The sequence below is a fragment of the Salmo salar genome, chromosome ssa13 (assembly GCF_905237065.1).
Source record: "Salmo salar chromosome ssa13, Ssal_v3.1, whole genome shotgun sequence".
Classification (NCBI taxonomy): Eukaryota; Metazoa; Chordata; class Actinopteri; order Salmoniformes; family Salmonidae; genus Salmo; species Salmo salar.
The window spans coordinates 42329483-42351884 of NC_059454.1; the positions used below are offsets into that span (position 1 = coordinate 42329483).

The 22402-nt window shown below is 42.5% G+C and overlaps 1 protein-coding gene across 8 annotated transcripts in view; it reads left to right on the plus strand.

Annotated features, from left to right (window-relative positions):
* The window catches only part of arhgef25a (Rho guanine nucleotide exchange factor (GEF) 25a), a 145842-nt gene that overhangs the window by 120437 nt on the left and 3003 nt on the right, over positions 1-22402 (plus strand). For 4 of the 8 annotated variants that reach the window (XM_045693298.1, XM_045693292.1, XM_045693293.1 and 1 more), the window contains 8 exons: positions 11817-11906; positions 14761-14853; positions 15148-15198; positions 15419-15496; positions 15855-16046; positions 19405-19585; positions 20177-20427; positions 20899-21048. In XM_045693298.1, coding sequence (XP_045549254.1) covers positions 11817-11906; positions 14761-14853; positions 15148-15198; positions 15419-15496; positions 15855-16046; positions 19405-19585; positions 20177-20427; positions 20899-21048 — 1086 coding nt within the window. The remainder of the gene's footprint in view (positions 1-11816; positions 11907-14760; positions 14854-15147; positions 15199-15418; positions 15497-15854; positions 16047-19404; positions 19586-20176; positions 20428-20898; positions 21049-22402) is intronic. The other 4 variants (XM_045693294.1, XM_045693295.1, XM_045693297.1 and 1 more) reach the window with 2 other exon arrangements.

Here is a 22402-nt window from a genome sequence, read left to right on the forward strand (position 1 = left end):
ACATGTTACGATCAATGTTCCCAAACATATTTCACTTGGTTTCCCAAATGAAGGACTGGGTAGGTGCAGGAACATGGTTGGAGAGCCCATGGCATACAGCGTTTGAGCGGAATATCACCTGTCACGCAGCGAGAGCATGCTCCTCAAACAGTGGTTGATGCGTGGAGAGAAACACGTTTTCATATATTTACTTCGCAGCTGCTCATATTAAGCACAGCTCCGCTATAAAACCAAAGTAGGTTACCAGGCATCATTAAAAAATGATGCACAGCTCTGCTTTAAAACTGAAGTAGCTTACCAAGTATCATTGAAAAACGGACTGGCGGGAAAGCGTGCAGCCTTCATTTGTTTTTCGAGGGCCTACAGATTACATGTCTTTTTCCCCCTGCCCCTGTTCCTGCCCATTTAATAATTGGTCATTCTAAATCTAAACTAATTTGACATATTAGTAAAGACAAGATTAAATAGAAAATAGTCTGAATGGGTGAAAATATGATCACTTGATGAGTGAACAGCTGTGCATCTTGATGCAAGGAACAGAGCACAAACTTTTTTGCGACTTTCTCAACTGCTCAATAGTCTATAGTCGCATCATGCAGCCCATATATGTTTTGATTTCTAAGACATTCTAAGGTTTGTATCATTCACAACTAAAGTTGCCAAATAATTCTAAATCTAGCATATAGGTCCTGTTTCGAATGATAACAATTTTTTATAAAAAAATGTATTATTTTTGTACTTATTACCCCTTTTTCTCCCCAATTTCGTGATATACAATTGGTAGTTACAGTTTTGTATCATCACTGCAATTCCTGTAGAGACTTGGGAGAGCCGAAGGTCGAGAGCCATGCGTCCTCCAAAACACGATCCTGACAAGCCGCACTGCTTCGAATGATCACTTTTACGCTCAATATAGCCACTTCATATGCTCACTCACTCCGGAATGGGAAGCATATCCTTTCTATTTTATTCAGCTAAGTTCAATTATATTCTTCTTCTTATAAAATGATATAATATAATGGCACGGGACTTATAAGCATATCTTGTCTGCTAAATAAGCAAGACTACAGTCTATGGAATGGAGCATAGCCAATAACATACAGTCGGCCAACTCATATTCTGTTCTTCTGAAATCCATGTTCTTCATATCCTAATGCTTGACAAGCTGACAAGGTACAAATCTGTCGTTCTGCCCCTGAACAAGGCCCACTGTTCCTAGGTCGTCATTGAAAATAAGAATTTGTTCTTAACTGACTTGCCTAGTTAAATAAAGGTAAAATAAAATTAAAATAAAATGCTTCTTTAGACCTGACTAAAATAAATCATGGATTTATTGTGATGGTGTATTTTACATTTATTTATTCGATTATTAAATGTAGATGTTCCAAAGGCGCACATCAGCGGCTTGTATGCAGCTTGTATGCATGGAGGCCTGGAGATGCTAAACATGTTTATGTTAAGTAACAGTCAATACCGCATTACAATAACCGTCTGACAAAATTTCATGCCAGCCACATTGCTACAGTCTGGACCATGACTCCAGGTCAGACAGGTCTTGTTGGCTTGAAGAGGGTGCTGTCTGGGGTCTGTCCTCTAGTAGGTTAAGCTCATTCACAAACTTCCAGTGTTCTACTGCTGCATCGCTTACTGTGGCGTTTATATATGTAACGAATATCAGCGGTCCGAGCAATGTTCCCTGAGGGACGCCATATGACACTCTGACACTGTCCGACATGGAGCCATGGTACTTAAGTGCCTGGTGCCTGTTAGATAGGAAGTCAGCAATTCACCTGACTAGTGATGGTTGAAGCCCATGTATATGAGTCTGGCGATAACCTCATTGTGGCAGACCCTGTCGAAGGCCTTGCTATAGACAGTGGTGACCAGTGAGCAGATGAAGCCAGGCTTGTCGGAATGCTTGTACAGCCCATCGATGGTCATAGATTTGGGGAAGGGTGTCTCCTACTGCTCGCTGGGAGATGAAGCTCTCGGCTGCCTTGCCTAGAAGGGAGGTAAGGGAGAAAGGTCTGATTTCAGCAAGGCTGGGTGGATTAATCTTTGGGAGGGGCACGACAGTAGCAGCTTTCTACTCCTTTGGGATCACGCCTTGTTCGAGGGAAGCGATTAGGACATCGGCCATGGGTCCAATTAGCTCGTAAGCAAACTTGAAGCTGCCAGGTATTCAGTCTGATTTTTGTGTTTTCACCTTAACCAACTTCTCATACATATCCCATGCTGAATGGTTGGAGCTGGTCTTGATGGTACGTAGCAGGGAAGCAGTAATGGTCAATGGGGGGTATGAACTGGATCACAGAGGCTAGTGCTTTGTTCATTTCATTGGCTATTCCTCTGCCATCACCTGGGCTAAGCCCCTCGATGTGGAAGGTGGGCTCAAACTTGAAGATGTTGGCTAAAGCCTTGACTTCCTTGTGCCATTTCTCTGGATTTAGTTTTTCAGTGCTTTGATTTTATCACAATAGAAAGCCTGCCTAGTTGTTCTGATCTTGCGTTGTATTTTGTTCCTCAACTTGTTCCATAGAACAGTGTTCTTCTGGGAGAAGGCTTTCTGATGCTCTTGGATTACGGCCTTGATCTCCACTGTCATCCATGTTTTGTCGTGGTTTTGCAGCCTCAATGTTTTGGTGGGGAAGTACTCGTCCATCTTGGATTAGAGAGATGCATGTGATTTGTCACCAACCTCAGACTAGAGTATAATCATGGAAGGTAATCCATTGTCCGAAGGAACAGATGTTTGAGTCAGGCAGTGGCTGGAAAACCCTTTTCACTGTCGTGTTCTGGATTTTTCTTTCCTTGGGTTGGATAGTGATGACATTATGGTCACTTATGGCTAGTGGGTTCGAGATGGCAGGAACACAGTAGAAATGTGACAGATTGGTGTTGACCAGGTCAAGCATTGCTTCTCATCTTGTTGGTTGATTAACCATCTGCTTTAAACTGTGACTTTTACATAGCCTCCCCACATCCTGCCTGTTGAAATCTCCTCCGATGAAAAAACCAATGTCAGGGTGTTTCACTTGTAGTGCATCAATAGTCTCCACTAAGTGATCAATGAGGATATCACCCTGTGGTGAGTCAGGTAGGAAATACACTGCACATATTGCAATTCTGGAAAGGAAGGCGAGGGAGGCAATATGGTCTGACCTTAACCACTATGCACTAGTTTGTGATGTCAAGCATGTCAGGGGAAACTTTGTTTTGGAACCATGTTTCAGATACAATTGCTATGTCTGATTTAGTGTCCTTGAGACGCCATTCAAACCCATCTAGCTTGTTGCAGAGAATCGATTCTCCAATTCGGCAGATTTGACACTGTAGTCGGTTTCATGATCGCACATTCTGCCTACTCTTTGGAATTGGCCATATGGAATATTGTCTTTTAGCCTTTTGGGGTGAAAGCTGTCTGCCCTCAGAATGGTATTCCCATCTGTAGGCTTCCTAAAGATTGATGTGTGCAAACAACCTTTTGTAATTTTTTACAGATTTTTCTGTTAGGGTTAATGCTATTAAGGTATTGGTGGAAGGAAATAAGTTCATCTTAGACCAGAACAGGCAAACATCATCAATATAGCATCCCTAACATATAACATTAAAGAAGTGGTTTTAAGAAGGATCCAAAATGAAGTAATTTTCCCATTTACCTAAGTACAAACCAATGTAGGAAGGGCTGTAGCAAGCTCCCATGGCACCGCCTTTGACTTGTTCAAAAATACGCTGCTGAAAGACAAATGTTATTATTAAGAGTCCATTCAGTCAGTAAGACAATAAATTCTGTAGGAGGCATCTCAGTCTCAGGCCGGGTACTCAAGAAATGGTGCATAGCTGCCAATCCTTGTTCATGTTCAATGGTGGTGTACAGAGACTCCACATCCACGGAGACTAAAAAGGAAGCCGTACCTATACTGTTCAATTCCTTAACACATCTGTGGTGTCTTGAAGATAGGCTGGGAGTGATGCCAGAAAAGGCTTAATAAAGTAATCAGTTTACTTTGAGATGGGTTTTGTCAGACTTTCATTACCCCCTAATGACTGGTCTGGCTGGGGAGGTGCTCAAGATTCTTGTGGACTTTTGGAAGAAGATAATAAGAAGCTATACGCGGGCTGACATTGAAAATAAATTTGACTTATTGTCTGAAATGTAACCATTCTACTGAGCTTCTGTGAGGATCCCTTTCAATTCAGTCAGGGTCAGAAGATGCTGTTTTAAAGAGGACATTGCATTATCACATCTTTATACTCCCTGACGAAGGCCATGCAGCCGAAACGTGTCAGAGTTTTTCAAAATCTTTGTTTCTATTGAACAAGCCATAGAAATAAAGGCATTTAAATGAATTATATGAAGAGTGCCTTGGTTCTCCTTTCTTTTTTGATGACGAATGAACCCCTTTTACCAAAGAGCACCTTCTGTCTACCTAATATTGTGTACCTTAGCAGCGCTTCCCTTCCTTATTTTTTCTACAATAGTTTGTTGGGAGTTTGTTGGGAGTTACAACTGGCTCTCTTTCCTCTTGGGCGTCCTACGCAGTGACGTGCAGTCAGCTCAAGCAGCGTAGGCAATGCTTACCCTGGGATCATTTAATATAAAAAAAGGTGTTACGAAATGCTTATTTTCTGTTATTTCATATTTTTCCTCAATGATTCAGGTGTTTTTTTATGCTCATAATCAAAACATTTGCTAATACTATATCAAAACCTTAGGAAAGGCACCAGGGTATGCATGCCTGCCTCCCCATCCATTCAAATCCATGAACATTGTTGACGTGCATAGCCACCAGTCATTGTTAATGGACAGGGTCAGGTCTAGCTGCTTTTCCTAGCTGACATTCGTTGAATTGAGCGGATTTCATATTTTCCACATGGGTATTGCATAAACATGTTGTGTGGACAAACTCTGCACATTTGGGCATGTCTACATAATTTCGCGCATGCATCCCTAACAAAATGAACACTATAGTTGGATTTCCAAGGATCCAGAAAGGGAGGCAAAAACCTGAGCTTGACCCTACATCACAGGAAGGGACAGAAAATCATCTTATCGTTTAAACAACAGGGGTACAGTATGAACTCCCGAGTTGCGCAGCGGTCTAAGGCACTACATCTCAGTGCAAGAGGCGTCACTACAGTCCCTGGTTTGAATCGTGGCTGTATCACATCCGGCCATGATTGGGAGTCCCATAGGACGGCGCACAATTGGACCAGCGTCGTCCGAGTTTGGCCGGGTAGGCCGTCATTATAAATAAGAATTTGTTCTTAACTGACTTGCCTGGTTAAATAAAAAATAAAATAATGGCTACTGCTCTACCAGTAAGCCGCCAATACTGTTTCCCCTACCTGCTTTTCTCAACCGAGGACAACTTTTGGGTAGAAGGCGGCTGCAACCTCAACAACCTGAAGGGGTCAATGTAAATAGTCCGGGTGGCCATTTGATTCATTGTTCAGTAGTCTTATGGCTTGGGGGTAGAAGCTGTTAAGAAGCCTTTTGGTCCTAGACTTGGCGCTCTGGTACCGCTTGCAGTGCGGTGGCAGAGAGAACAGTCTACGACTTGGGTGAATGGAGTCTTTGACAATTATTTGGGCTTTCCTCTGACACCGCCTGGTATATAGGTCCTGGATGTCAGGAAGCTTGGCCCCAGTGATGTACTGGGCCGTACGCACTACCCTCTGTAGCGCCTTACGGTCAGATGCCGAGCAGTTGCCTTACCAGGCGGTGATGCAACCGTTGCTCATGTAATCGTGGCAACTACAGTATGTGGAGTTATTGTATACCTTTGCTGAAAAAGACGTAAGGTTAACTAGACAATTGGAGACTTCCACTGTGTTTTCGGGTCCATCAAACAGAACACAGAATGATTTGTTTGAAACAGTCAGTGATGTGATTCGAAAGGACATTGAAGATGAGATTAATGCAGCCCCATTTGTTGCAGTAGAAGAAGATGAGACCACAGATGTTACAAACAAAGGCCAGATCTCTGTGATTTTGTGTTATGTGGCTAAATGCGAAGTCAATGAGGCGTTTTGGGGATTTGATGATGTGAGCGATGCCAAACAAGCTGTGGTCTTGGTGGATTATGAATTGTGAGTGTTGGGGGAGTACAGCTGCGTTGAAAAGCTGGTAGCTCAAAGATATGATGGGGCCTCAGTGTTGGCATTACAGCTTAATTGGGTGCTGGCCAAAATAAGATTAAAAAGTGCTTGAAGCTACATTTATTCACTGTCATGCTCAAAAGTTAAACTTCGTGCTCTCACAGTCAGCGAAATGCATCCCAGTGTGTCAAATCTTTGTCAAGATGTTTTGATGATAGCAAGTTAGAGAGCCTGTCAACATATGCAAAGCATTTTGACTTCATTAGACTATAGGCTGATCTTGTCAGACTGTACAGTTTGAAATTGGTACGGGATAACTGTAAATCCCTCAGACTTCATTGGATTTCATTTAAATGGACTTCATTTACAAGTAAAGGTAGGCCTAAATGCATTTTTTGGGGGCGGGTTAGGCTACTGTTGAATGAACATGAAAATAGGGTTGCTGTCCATTCAGCACCACGGAGTTAACCTGTAGGTTTTCATACAGTTTGAGTAGCCCCCGTGGCGCTATCTATTCAGCAGTGCTGAATCCTGGCTGCGGCCTCAGATATCTTTGTATTTGTGAGAGGTATCTTGTATTTGTGAGAGGTATTGACATGTTGAAAGCACAGATCTGTCTGTTTAAACAACTAGCACACATCTCAGACACCCATAAGATATTCCACCAGAGGTCTCTTCACAGTCCCCAAGTCCAGAACAGACTATGGGAGGAGCACAGTACTACATAGAGCCATGACTACATGGAACTATATTCCACATTAGGTAACTGACGCAAGCAATAGAATCAGATTTTAAAAAACAAAACATAAAAAACACCTTATGGAACAGCGGGGACTGAAGCAACACAAACATAGGCACAGACACATGCACAGACACAGACATAGGCACAGACACAGACACAGGATTTTGTGTTGTAGACATGTGGTAGTGGAGTAGGGGCCTGAGGGCACACACTTAGTGTGTTGTGAAATCTGTTATGAATGTATTGTAATGTTTTTCAAATTGTATAACTGCCTTAATTTTGGCAGCAGCGAATGGGGATCCATAATAAATACAAATATTTATAAAAGCTTTTAGTTTGTAGCATACTTCCTCATTTTCAGCATTGCCCATTCTTTAGTGGCTTTAATATGTATTTCATTTCCTAAAGCATTTGACTTGTCAAACTAGAATTTCGTTTTGATGAGACAATTTGACATTTTGAAATGCATTTTTCAGTCATTTTGATTGATGATATGGACATTTCATTTGAACCTTATTTATTATATACAGTCGAAGTGGGAAGTTTACATACACTTACGTTGGAGTCATTAAAACTCGTTTTTCAACCACTCCACAAATTTCTTGTTAACAAACTATAGTTTTGGCAAGTTGGTTAGGACATCTACTTTGTGCAAGACACAAGTAATTTTCCAACAATTGTTGACAGACAGATTATTTCACTTAATCACAATTCCAGTGGGTCAGAAGTTTACATACACTAAGTTGACTGTGCCTTTAAACATCTTGGAAAATTCCAGAAAATGTCAAGGCTTTAGAAGCTTCTGATAGGCTTATTGACATAATTTGAGTCAATTGGAGGTGTACCTGTGGATGTATTTCAAGGCGTACCTTCAAACTCAGTGCCTCTTTGCTTGACATCATGTGAAACTCAAAAAGAAATCAGCCAAGACCTCAGAAAACAAATTGTAAACCTCCACAAGTCTGGTTCATCCTTGGGAGCAATTTCCAAACGCCTGAAGGTACCACGTTCATCTGTACAAACAATACTACGCAAGTATTAATACCATGGGACCACGCAGCCGTCATACCGCTCAGGAAGGAGACGCCTTCTGTCTCATAGAGATCAATGTACTTTGGTGCAAATCAATCTCAGAATAATCGCAAAGGTACCTTGTTACGATAATGGAGGAAATGGGTACAAAAGTATCTATATCCACAGTAAAACAAGTCCTTTATCGACATAACCTGAAAGGCCGCTCAGCAAGGGAGAAGCCACTGCTCCAAAACCGCCATAAAAAAGCCAGACTACGGTTTGCAACTGCACATGGAGACAGAGATCGTACTTTTTGGAGAAATGTCCTCTGGTCTGATGAAACAAAAATAGAACTGTTTGGCCATAATGACCATCGTTATGTTTGGAGGAAAAAGGGGCAGGCTTGCAAGCCGAAGAACACCATCCCAACTGTGAAGCACGGGGGTGGTAGCATCATGTTGTGGGGGTGCTCTGCAGCAGGAGGGACTGGTGCACTTCACAAAATAGATGGCATCATGAGAAAGGAAAATTATGTGGATATATTGAAGCAACATCTCAAGACATCAGTCAGGAAGTTAAAGCTTGGTCGCAAATGGCTCTTCCAAATGAACAATGACCCCAAGCATACTTCCAAAGTTGTGGCAAAATAGCTTAATGACAACAAAGTCAAGGTATTGGAGTGGCCATCACAAAGCCTCGACCTCAATCCCATAGAAAATTTGTGGGCAGAACTGAAAAAGCATGTGCGAGCATGGAGGCCTACAAACCTGACTCTGTCAGGAGGAATGGCCCAAAATTCACCCAACTTATTGTGGGAAGCTTGTGGAAGGCTACCCGAAACGTTTGACCCAAGTTAACAATTCAAAGACACTGCTACCAAATAGTAATTGAGTGTATGTAAACTTCTGACCCACTGGGAATGTGATGAAAGAAATAAAAGCTGAAATAAATCGTTCTCTCTACTATTATTCTGACATTTCACATTCTTAAAATAAAGTGGTGATCCTAACTGACATAAGACAGGAAATTCTTACTAGGATTAAATGTCAGGAATGTATTTGGCTAAGGTGTATGTAAACTTCTGACTTCAGCTGTAGCTGTGTGTAATAATATTTCACATAATAATATTATGTGTGTGAATGTTTGTTTTTGCCAATTTTGTTTAATAGTCTATGTCACTCTGGTTGTTGGATCTATCTGTTGTATGGTGAACTTGAGATTCATCAAGGTTGATTTGAGAGAAAATCTGGCTTTGAGAACAGCTAGTGTGCAATGAGGTCTGTGTGTAGCTTGTGTAGAGGAGTCAGGCGCAGGACAGCAGATATGAGTAAATAAACGTAATTTACTCAAAATAGGCAAATACAATACAATAAAGCAAGCCCACATAATGGACCGTAGAACATACAAACAATCACTCACCAAAAAAACATGGGGGAACAGAGGGTTAAATAATGAACAAGTAATTGGGGAAGTGAAACCAGGTGTGTAAAACAAAGACAAAACAAATGGAAAATGAAAAGTGTATCGGCGATGGCTAGAAGGCCGGTGACGTCAATCGCCGAACGCCACCCGAACAAGGAGAGGGACAGACTTCGGCGGAAGTCGTGACATAGTGCCTACCCAGCCAGCGACCTCAACGCAACCACCGCACGCCACTGCAGGTCGTAACTCCTCTCGACATCTCCAACTGTTGATAAAAATAGTAGACTCATCGCAAAACTCAGTCGATCACCCACAAACTTTAAACAATGCACTACGGCAGCAAGTGAATGCTCAAAACTGAATTCACATCACGCCTCCGTGCAAACCCCTGCTAAGAACAATAAGCACTTACCAGCAGACTTTCTCTGTAATGCCCACTCAACAAGCTAGACGAGTTTGAATGGCGTCTCAAGGACACTAAATCAGACATAGCAATTGTATCTGAAACATGGTTCCAAAACAAAGTTTCCCCTGACATGCTTGACATCACAAACTAGTGCATAGTGGTTAAGGTCAGACCATATTGCCTCCCTCGCCTTCCTTTCCAGAATTGCAATATGTGCAGTGTATTTCCTACCTGACTCACCACAGGGTGATATCCTCATTGATCACTTAGTGGAGACTATTGATGCACTACAAGTGAAACACCCTGACATTGGTTTTTTTCATCGGAGGAGATTTCAACAGGCAGGATGTGGGGAGGCTATGTAAAAGTCACAGATTAAAGCAGAAGGTTAATCAACCAACAAGATGAGAAGCAATGCTTGACCTGGTCAACACCAATCCGTCACATTTCTACTGTGTTCCTGCCATCTGGAACCAACTAGCCATAAGTGACCATAATGTCATCACTATCCAACCCAAGGAAAGAAAAATCCAGAACACGACACTGAAAAGGAGTCGAGGGACAAAATATATGGAAATGTCTTTAGGACTGTATTTCTATATAGGTGTTTGTAATAATATTTCACATAATAATATTATCTGTGTGTTTGCCAATTTCGGTTAATAGCCTATGTCACTCTGGTGGTTGGAGATATCTGTTGTATGGTGAACTTGGGCTTCATCAAGGTTTATTTGAGAGTAAATCTGGCTTTGATAATAGCTAGTGCCTACCCAGCCACCGACCTCACCGTACAGCACTGCTCCTACAAAACAAGCCCTCTGTCCTTAGGGAAGCCTTGAAGTCTGTGGTAATAGCTGTCCTCATTTGAATGAGAGCATCTTTCTTAGAAATGTCTGAGATCAACGTAGGATCTCAGATGTGTTGATTGATGCAGAAGCAGTCGTGCTTATCATCCAGTTTATTATTATGAACCAGAGTTGTTCAATATTCGTGGTCTACTCTCAGAACACTTTCAAAAACAAAACCATTTGTGCAAAAAATAAACATGAAAAACCCTCAATGATTACTTACCGATTAAATTAGCAGCAGTAAATTCCAAGGCCGCCATCTCGGTGCCATGGCAACAACGTACCTTATACACACGCATACACACATATGCACGCACAAACCCACCACCATGTACACACACACACACACGTATGCATGCGCAAACACACATGCATTCGCACACACACGTACACAAACAACAACCCCTCCCTCCTCCCCATCACACAAAAACAAAACAGCTGATTTCTCTCGCTGGCACTACCAGAGCTTTCCCTCCCCATAGAGTAATGATCTATACACAACAACACATCCACTGCGGTGGTTATTCATGACAGGCCCTGGGCCCATAGACATCCTACTCAGGTGCTGGTCTGGTCTCCAGTCTACAGAGCTCCAGATTAGCTGCTAGGTCGAAGGTAGAGCCAAACTGCTTTGCTGTAAAACGCTCTGGTTACATGGATGATAACAGGACCGCATTGTGGGTAAATTATACATAACCTGCTGCTCCATTACCCCTCTCACACACACACACACACACACACTGCACACAGCACACCTATTACCACTCCTAGTTCTGCTGCTCTCTGCTGTCTGACAATTAGTCACACTAAACTGACCATAGGGAGAAAGAGAGAGAGAGAGAGATAGATAGAGCGAGAGAGATAGAGAGCGAGAGAGATAGAGAGAGCGAATGAGAGATAGAGAAAGATAGAGAGCGAGAGAGAAATAAAGAGAGGGAGAGAGTGTGTTTGTTTTCTCTAATGAGGATGATTTCCATTCTGTTTAAGTTTTGTAGCTTCCTTCCTCTCATGGATTGAGTCATGCACCTCTTACAACACAATATGTTCAATAGTTTGAATGGTAAATTCCATCTGTTCATAACAGTTGAGGATAGTGTTATGTACAGCATTTTCTGACATGATAAATTGCTACGAGGTGAATGTGTCTGTTTAATTTTCAATTGCAGGAGATGTTTTCAGTAGCCATGTACTCCTATTTTGAATCTAAAGCAATTATGGATAGTGTTGTATATTTTATGACATGGTAAATTGATACAGGGTGATTTCACTGTTTGTATTACAGGAGCGGCGTCTCCATATGTATGTGGTGTACTGTCAGAACAAACCCAAGTCAGAGCACATCGTCTCTGAGTACATCGAGACTTACTTTGAGGTGAGTATCTCTTAGCAAACACAGCTAAGTCCATCCTCAATCCCTGTTATCTAACTGTAACTCTCGTTTGAAAAAGCAATTACATTTCTGCAGACTCCCTTGTGGTAATGCTATTTCCCATTGATGCGATTGTGGGAATGTCAAGTTTGGTCACATTGATTAGTGGTTGTAGGAATGTAATATTTTGTCACATTGATAGGCTATGGGAATAATGCTATGCCTTGTTCCCTGTCTTAGGTCAGTTAGGATCACCACTTTATTTTAAGAATGTGAAATAATAGTAGAGAGAACGATTTATTTCAGCTTTTATTTATTTCATCACATTCCCAGTGGGTCAGAAGTTTACATACACTCAATTACTATTTGGTAGAATTGCCTTTAAATTGTTTAACTTGGATCAAACATTTCGGGTAGCCTTCCACAAGCTTCCCACAATAAGTTGGGTGAATTTTGTTCCATTCCTCCTGACAGAGCTGGCGTAACTTAGTCAGGTTTGTAGGCCTCCTTGCTCGCATGCGCTTTTTCAGTTCTGCCCACAAATTTTCTATGGGATTGAGGTCAGGGCTTTGTGATGGCCACTCCAATACCTTGACCTTGTTGTCCTTAAGCCATTTTGCCACAACTTTGGAAGTATGCTTGGGGTCATTGTCCATTTGGAAGACCCATTTGCGACCAAGCTTTAACTTCCTGACTGATGTCTTGAGATGTTGCTTCAATATATCCACATAATTTTCCTTTCTCATGACGCCATCTATTTTGTGAAGTGCACCAGTCCCTCCTGCAGCAAAGCACCCCCACAACATGATGCTACCACCCCCGTGCTTCACGGTTGGGATGGTGTTCTTCGGCTTGCAAGCCTCCCCCTTTTTCCTCCAAACATAACGATGGTCATTATGGCCAAACAGTTCTATTTTTGTTTCATCAGACCAGAGGACATTTCTCCAAAAAGTACGATCTTTGTCCCCATGTGCAGTTGCAAACCGTAGTCTGGCTTTTTTATGGCGGTTTTGGAGCAGTGGCTTCTCCCTTGCTGAGTGGCCTTTCAGGTTATGTCGATGTAGGACTCGTTTTACTGTGGATATAGATACTTTGTACCTGTTTCCTCCAGCATCTTCCCAAGGTCCTTTGCTGTTGTTCTGCGATTGATTTGCACTTTTCACACCGAAGTACGTTGATCTCAATGAGACAGAAGGCGTCTCCTTCCTGAGCGGTATGACGGCTGCGTGGTCCCATGGTATTTATACTTGCGTACTATTGTTTGTACAGATGAACGTGGTACCTTCAGGCGTTTGGAAATTGCTCCCAAGGATGAACCAGACTTGTGGAGGTCTCCAATTTTTTTTCTTCTGAGGTCTTGGCTGATTTCTTTAGATTTTCAAATGATGTCAAAACAAAGAGGCACTGAGTTTGAAGGTAGGCCTTGAAATACATCCACAGGTACACCTCCAATTGGCTCAAATGATGTCAATTAGCCTATCAGAAGCTTCTAAAGCCATGACATTATTTTCTGGAATTTTCCAAGCTGTTTAAAGGCACAATCAACTTAGTATATGTAAACTTCTGACCCACTGGAAGTGTGATACAGTGAATTATAAGTGAAATAATCTGTCTGTAAACAATTGTTGGAAAATGACTTGTGTCATGCACAAAGTAGATGTCCTAGCCGACTTGCCAAAACTATAGTTTGTTAAGAAGAAATTTCTGGAGTGGTTGAAAAACGAGTTTTAATGACTCCAACCTAAGTGTATGTATACTTCTGACTTCAACTGTATGGTTAGGTGAAGGTAATATTATGTCATACGGATGTGTGGTATTGGTAACGTGTCTGTAGGCCACATTAAGTCATATTGAGGACACAGTATATGGTTGAAGTAATGCCCCTGTGTGTATCCCAAACTTGTGTCTCTATTTCCATGTCTTGGATTGCAACCCGTGCTATGGTCAGAAAATAGAAACATAGAGCTCTTTGGCATTGAAAAGAAGAATCATATGCATAAAAGAACCACATATCTACTGTAAAACATGGTGGTGATGTTTTGGGGCTATTTTGCTTCCACTGGTCCTGGTCAACGGCATCATGAACATGGACCTTTTAGCCAAATACCTGGTTGCCTTTGCCAGGAGATTGAAACTCGGCCACAAGTGGAGCTTCCAACAAGACAATAACCCCCAAGCACACATCAAAATCCACAAAGAAATGGTCATTTGGCCACAAAATCAACATTTTGCAATGGTCATCTCAGTCTCTGGGTTTGAGCCCCATTGAAAACTTGTGGTCCATAAGAGCAGACGAAGGATATCAAGGATCAGGAAAGATTCTGGATGGAGGAATGATCTAAGGTCTCTCCCAATGTGTTCTCCAATCTCATAAACATGATTGAAGGTATTGGAAACAGGGGTGCCAATACTTTTGACCACTATCTTTTTGAGCAAAAAATGTATTACTTGTACAACTGCCTTCAAATGAAATGTGTCTTCCGCATTTAACCCCTCTGAATCAGAGAGGTGCGGGGGGCTGCCTTAATCCACATTCCATGGCGCCCGGGGAACAGTGGGTTAACTGCCTTGCTCAGGGGCAGAACGACAGATTTTATCCTTGTCAGCTCTGGTATTCGATCCTGCAACCTTTCAGTTACTGGCCCAACACTCTAACCACTAGGCTACCTGCCAGCCCAACCACAAAATCTCCTTGTTTTTTTACAATTGTATTAGTACAAAAGAATATACTATAGCTCAATATTTGTATAATTAATATTATACAGTCTTTTTTGCTCATCTTTATCAAGGGTACCAATAAATTTGGACCTGAGTGTATATGTTCAAGAGAATGACTGTGTGTGTTTGGCCCTATCAGGAGCTGAGGCAACATCTGGGTCACAGGCTACAGCTGAACGACCTGCTGATCAAACCAGTCCAGAGGATCATGAAGTACCAGCTGCTGCTCAAGGTGACACACACAGACACATGCGCACGCGCACACACAGACGGGCATGTAAACCTGCACGACGATAAGGTCGAATTCATTGTGGGAATGCACATAAAAGATGAGTGGCTATTTGAACAAGTCATAGAGGTACAACAGGCACAAGGTTGGCACATCTACCTAGTGCCAACCTTGTGCCTGCTGTACCTCTCTCTGGTATTCAAACTAATAAAACCTCTTCCAGATGTCTTCACCTTACATAACATTGACTAGTAAACCTTGAACGCTCCTGACTCCATGCTGTGTTTATGTGAACAGGACTTCCTCAAGTATTACACCAAAGCCGGGATGGACACAGAAGAGCTCGAGGTAGGTGTTCTTCTGATACAACTCATGCTGTTATTACACTGTATCTACCATTCATCTACTATATAAACTATCTAGGAATAGGTGACTACGAGAGGCAAGTGTGAGGCTGTACACTGTCTCTGTGTTATTAAGGGTTCTCTCTAGTCAAACAACCTGTATTCAGTAGTTGCATGATTTAAATAACTTTCTCACTCTCTCTCTCTCTCCTTCACCATCACAGAAAGCGGTAGAGGTGATGTGCTTTGTGCCCAAACGCTGTAATGACATGATGAACGTGGGACGGCTGCAGGGCTTCGAGGTAAGGCACTGCACTTAGGTCTCTCGCTTTCAAATACAGCTCTCACACAAGCCAAATATTGTACTGTAAGCCAGTGTTTCCCAAACCTCTTCTCGAGTAACCCCAGGCCCAGCCAGTCAATGTATTTGATGTATTCCAGAACTGGCACTGTTGATTCAACTAATGAATGGGCTTAGTGATTAGGTGACCATTTGAATCAGGTCAGCTTGTTCTGGAAAACATCAACTAAGTGGACTGGCTGGGGGCTCAAGGAGATGTTTGCAAAATACTGCTGCAAGCCATAAGTAAGCCATGTAATAATCCCCTATTCACTTCTCACCCTGTGTCTCTTCCCTCCATCCTTCTCTTTCATCTCCAGGGTAAGATCACGGCGCAGGGGAAGCTGCTCCAGCAAGACACTTTCACGGTGGTGGAACAGGACAGTAGCTTCCTGTCCAGAGCCAAGGAGAGGCGGGTCTTCCTGTTTGAACAGCTGGTCATCTTCAGCGAGCCAATCGACAGGAAGAAAGGATTCTCACTTCCTGGTTACACCTTCAAGAGCAGCATCAAGGTAGGTCTCTCTTCTATTCAGATTTTTTTTTCTCCTCTCTAACTTCAGATTAGATTGAATGCATTAACTGCATAGGCTTTTTACCATAAGGAATCTATACAAATTTGACTGTTACATAACTTCTTTCAGTCCCAGATAATGAATTGCATAACTGATGTAAACAAACACAATGTTTCTCCAAATCTAACATTGTGTACAAGTTCTTGAGTGTTCTTGGAAGCCTTAAAAGCATCTGTGTTTGTTCTGTTGGTGAGGTATTTAATGACCCACACTCCAGGATGTCTTCCTCCTTCCACCAGATGGTAGTCAGATGTGATTTGTTCCCGGTGGATGGAACGTTGAAATAAAAATGGTGGATGTAACATTACTGGAACATTCTGTTTGAAATGCATGCATTTGTGTTAAAGTATGTTTACTCAACAAACTCTACTCGAAGTAAGCTGAATTTGGACAAGTATGTTGAGTACAATTTCAAATTCATGTTTCCTCAAAACAACTCAAAACCATAACCATCATTATTGTATTTCCCAGCATGCTGTCTTGCAGGTTGATTTTCAGAATTGTTTGTTTCAATACCTGTGTTTTTGCATGTACTTTGATTGGTTGATTAATCTTATGATACACAAACATAAGTAACATACATTTTTCTAAAGTAACGTAAACCTAAATTAATAGCCTGTCACGACTGTGTGTAGAGACGGACCAAGGCGCAGCGTGTTCTGAGTTCCACTTAATTTATTTAGTGAAACTTCCCAACAACAAAAAGAAACAAACAACGAACCGTGACAGAGGTGCTACATGCACTAACTCAAAACAAGATTCCACAAAACCCAGTGGGGAAATGGCTGCCTAAATATGATCCCCAATCAGAGACAACAATAAACAGCTGCCTCTGATTGGGAACCATACCAGGCCAACATAGATATAAAACAACCTAGATAACCCGCCCTAGTCACACCCTGACCTAACCAACATAGAGAATAAACGTCTCTCTATGGCCAGGGCGTGACATAGCCTGAGTGTTTATTTGCTTAAAGGCCCAATGGAGTTAAAAACGAGTTTTCCTGTGTTTTATATTTCCACACAATGAGGTTCGAATAATACTGTGAAATTGTGAAAATGATAACAGTGCCTGTTTAGTGTAAGAGCTGTTTGAAAAGACCGCCTGAATTTTCTTCCTGTTTGGTGGGATGGAGTGTTGGCCTTCCATGGTGACATCACCATGTGGCATATTTGTTAATAGACCAATAAGATAGAGCGATCCAAACTCTCTGCTAAAGTAGCTCATTTTCAGTATTCCCGTCCTCACTCAGACGACACCAAGACAGTCCTAGCTAAATTCTTGCTTGAGAAATTGCCCTTTTCTAAACTATTTTTGTTTCTTTTTGACCATTTTAATTGAAAACTATCACAGTAAGGTACTTAATTGTTACCCAGAAAGGATTTGATAATGAGATAAAAACGGCTGCATTCGACCTTTTAATCACACAAAACAGGCGCTTATCAGAGACAGACTTCTATTTGAGCCAGGCGTCTATTTCCTTAATGCACACAGATTTTGCTCATTTGCATAGTTCATTGTTTAATTCTAGCAATCACTTACAGCAGCATACTATGGCACTTATCGTAAGAGTAAGGGTGTTACCCCGGTGTCCTGGCTAAATTTCCAAGCTGTCCCTCATACCATCATGGTCACCTAATCATCCCCAGTTTACAATTGGCTCATTCATCCCCCTCCTCTCCCCTGTAACTATTCCCCAGATCGTTGCTGTAAATGAGAACGTTTTCTCAGTCAACTTACCTGGTAAAAAAAATTAAACTGAATTTTTCTTAATTTCCAGCACTAATGTGTTATCAGTTACACACTGTGCCACGTTTCTTTTTGTCTTAGTATGCCTCTATACATTTTTTTAAATAAATAATTTCATTGACAGAATAAGCATTCTCGTCTTTGACTGTGCATTTTTGGCAGTTCTTCCTTTCGCCACCAGAGGGCAATCGGCTGATTTCTAGGGGTTTGTACTCCCGAAGTTGTTGACTGGTTTTGTGCTTGCCAGTTGGCTAGCAGTTCTCAGCTGTTAGTAGCCAATAGCTAGCAGTTTCTTACTTGCCCCCCAAAATGTTTGATTTCCGTCATTTTCTACTCATTACTGAATTATTTAATGTAACAAATCAAACATTAAACCTCATGGTAACTTCGTAAATAATTAATTTAGACCTGGCATTTATTTGAAACAGGCGTTTATTTGTTGAAATTTGTGTCATTGCCGGTTATTAAAAAGGAACATTAAAAAGAGACTATGTTTAATTTAAGTTTTACGGTAATCCAATCTGTTAGTAGTTCGATTTATTGCACCCGTTACTGAGATGGCTGTTCCAGTTTAATTGATTTGGGTTGTTTCAATATCAATCTTCCCTATCCCTACCCCGCCAGTTATTGTGAATGCAGGTTGAGGTCGATTAAAAGTTCCAATTGTTGAATATCCTCACTCTGACTGGATTCCAATAGTAACTACACATGGCATGCCAGCATAATGTGACTTGCAGGCTTGATGTGGCCTGTAAACCAGGAGTTTCAGACCACTGTGTTAGGGTATAACTAGGCCCTCAAAGAAATTCCTTATAATATATGTCATGTATTTTCATAAAGAGTTTAATTTGAAAGATAATATATTTATTTAGAAACTAACTTCAAGGCTACAGTAATGAAAAGCATTAAAGTCATGGGTGGTAACTACAATTCACTCGAAAGGCAAGGAACTCTGGGAAATATGCAAATAAAGTAGAATAAATTCAAAGTTGAGTGAACATTCGATTCAACTTGATAATGTATGTTGGTTCAGCTACACTCTTAGAAAAAAGGTGCTATCCAGAACTAAAAAGGGTTCCTCGGCTGTCCCCATATAAGAACCCTTTGAATAATCCCTTTTGGTTCCAGATAGAACCCTTTTGGGTTCCATGTAGAACCATTTCCACAGAGAGTTCTAGATGGAACCCAAGAGTTCTACCTGTAACCAAAAATGGTTCTACCTGAAACCAAAAAGGGTTCTTCTATTGGGACAGCCGCAGAACCCTTTTGGAACCCTTTTTTCCAAGAGTGTATATGCCCCCATTTTTTGCAAACTCACAATCGTATTGCAGCTGGTTGCCTTACAATTGTATATTGAATCAACATCTTCTTCTTTTTTTTTTTACAATCCAGGGTTGCTTTTCCAAAATGTGTAGGTTTCCCAGAAGTCCTAGCTCGAGAATTCAGAATTCCCTGCTTATTCCGTCCTCATTCTGGGAATCTTACAACCGGCAAATGTGGACATTTTGGGAAAGCAACCCTACTGAATACACCTGTGCTGTGTTCCAGGTGAGCTGTCTGGGGGTGGAGGCTCCGGTGGAGGGCGAGGCGGGCCGATTGGTGCTGACCTCACGGGGGGCTGACGGGAGTGTGGTGAGATACGTGCTCCAGGCCGCCTCCCCAGAGGTCTGCAGGGCCTGGGTCAACGATGTGGGACAGATCCTGGAGACCCAGAGGAACTTCCTCAATGGTAGGATCGGAGAAATACTGATAGAAAAACACAACAGCTTTACTTTCAGGATTCATATCTAACCCCATGCTGCCAACTTCCTCAATGTGAGGACAGGAGACACAGACAGACAAGATCTACACAGTAAACACCCACTTACTTTTACTCATGTCTGGCCTTTCCCACTGTTCCCCGGGCGCCTAAGACGTGGATGTCGATGAAGGCAGCCCCCCGCACCTCTCTGATTCAGAGGGGTTGTGTTAAATGCGGAAGACACATTTCAGTTGAATACATTCAGTTGCACAACTAACTAAGTATCCCCCTTTCCCTTTCCTTTCCCTTTCAACTTCCTCAACGGTACAATTGGAGACATACTGATGGCAAAACACAACATCCAGGAATCTTTACTAGTCACACGTCTTACGTTTAGCCTGATGCAATGTGAGCACTGAGCAGTAATGCTATCCAAAAGTAGTTCAGTACCAAGTCGACTTACACAAACAATAAAACTACAAAGACCAACGCTAATATTTTGACAAACATTGTGGCCCAAAATGAAGTGTTGCCTGGTCTAAATCCTCTCTCTCTGTCTTGTACCATGAATTCATCCAGCCCTCCAGTCTCCCATCGAGTACCAGCGCAGAGAGGGTACCAACAAGTCTAACAGCCTGGGCCGGAGCATGAGAGCCCCCCTGTCTTCGGCCAGCAGTCCCCTGCGCCCCCACTCCTCAGCCTCCATCGACCGCCAGCGCCTGCCCTGGCTGCGGTCCTACAACACCTCCCTCCCCACCCTCTACCTGCCCAGCCAGGGGGGTCAGGGAACAGGTCTCCAGGGCCCCGCTGAGACACACACACCCCGGGAGGTAAGGTCATACTGTATATACACATAGACAACACACACACACACACACACACACACACACACACACACACACACACACACACACACATACTGCCGGAGGTAAAGGGCCCAGTCACACACACATACACCTCAGTGACCTACAGCAGTCAGGGGCCAAACACTGTGCTTCTGTTTGACCACAAACAACGAGACACTGCCATCCCCGTTTAGCTCGCTGGACTGGAATGTGCTCCAGCCAAGCCTGACCGAGTGTACACATCCACCCCTTAGGCTACGTTAGACCACATCTCCACTACAGACTACATGTCTGGATCAGGAATCCTTCAATTAAATCCTAATCTGAAATAATCTGAGATCTCATGAGAAAAATGTTTTCCTGCCACAATAAAGAATAAACAATAATCTGCTGTCTATCAGCTCTAGTATTTAATATTTAGTTGTGTTGTGTGTGTGTGTGTGTGTGTGTTCGCAGTCTCCTCTGGTCAGTATGAACTCCCAGACAACAGTCTCGCCTTCTCACGTCCAGCTGGCTTTCACTGACCAGTCTTGTCTGTCTCACTACTCTCAGACCCAGACCTCCCTGCAGTGCCAAGCGGGGTCCAACGGGCTGCATAGCACACAGGTATACACATGTACACGCACAAACACACAGACACACACACACACACACACGTGCACATGCACTGACGCATGCACGCAAGCATGCGCACGCACACAGCACACGGCACAGAAATAAACACAATAAACACATGATAGTCGGGCTACTACTTCCTCTGTTGGCCAGAAACAGAAGAGGAATATTGTAGAGGAGTTTTGTCTGAAACAAGATGTAGAACCAGAAATCGTATCCTGTTGTTGGCCGTTGTTGAGTGTCTTAACCTTAGACCAACCATTCACTACACAACCCTCTGTTATTACTATGCACTTGTATCAAGTATAGACCATCTCTGGTCCACTTAGTGAGTGGAGCCAACATACCTATTTGTTCTGACTATAGGCAGTTGTTCTATGTAATTACTCAGGCTGGATGGGGCCTATGGGTACATAAACAGGAAATAGCCTGACCCAGACACGGAAGTCAGAGATGCCGATCGTTGGCCTAATTGTTCTTCCTCTCCCTCTCCCTCTCATGGTGGAATTTGCACATTGTGTTGTTGTGACTGATATATTGTAAACAGAAAAACAAACCACATTATGGCTGTCACTGACATATACTGAACAAGAATATAAACGCAACATGTAGTGTTGATCCCATGTTTCATGAGCTGAAATAAAAGATCCCAGAAATGTTCCATACTCACAAAAAGCTTATTTCTCTTAAATTGTGTGCACAAATATGTTTAAATCCCTGTTAGTGAGCATTTCTCCTTTGCCAAGATAATCTATCCACCTGACAGGTGTGGCATATCAAGAAGCTGATTAAACGGCATGATCATTACACAGGTGCACCTTATTGCTGGGGACAATAAAAGGCCACTCTAAAATGTGCAGTTTTGTCACACAACACAATGCCACAGCTGTCTCAAGTTGAGGGAGCGTGCAATTGGCATGCTGGCTGCAGGAATGTCCACCACAACTGTTGCCAGATCATTTCATGTTAATTTCTCTACCATAAGCCACCTCCAACATTGTTTTAGAGAATTTGTTAGTACGTCCAACCGGGCCTCACAACCGCAGACCATGTTTAACCATGCCAGCCGAGGACCTCCACATCCAGCTTCTTCACCTGCGGGATCGTCTAAGACCAGCCACCCAGCCAGCGAATAAAACTGTGGGTTTGCACAAAACAATTTCTCCACAAACTGTCAGGAACCTTCTCAGGGAGGCTCATCTGCCTTCTCGTCATCCTCACCAGGGTCTTGACCTGACTGCAGTTCGGCATCGTAACCAACATCAGTGGGCAAATCCTCACCTTCGATGCACACTGACATGCTGGAGAAGTGTGCTCTTCACGGATGAATCCCGGCTTCAACTGT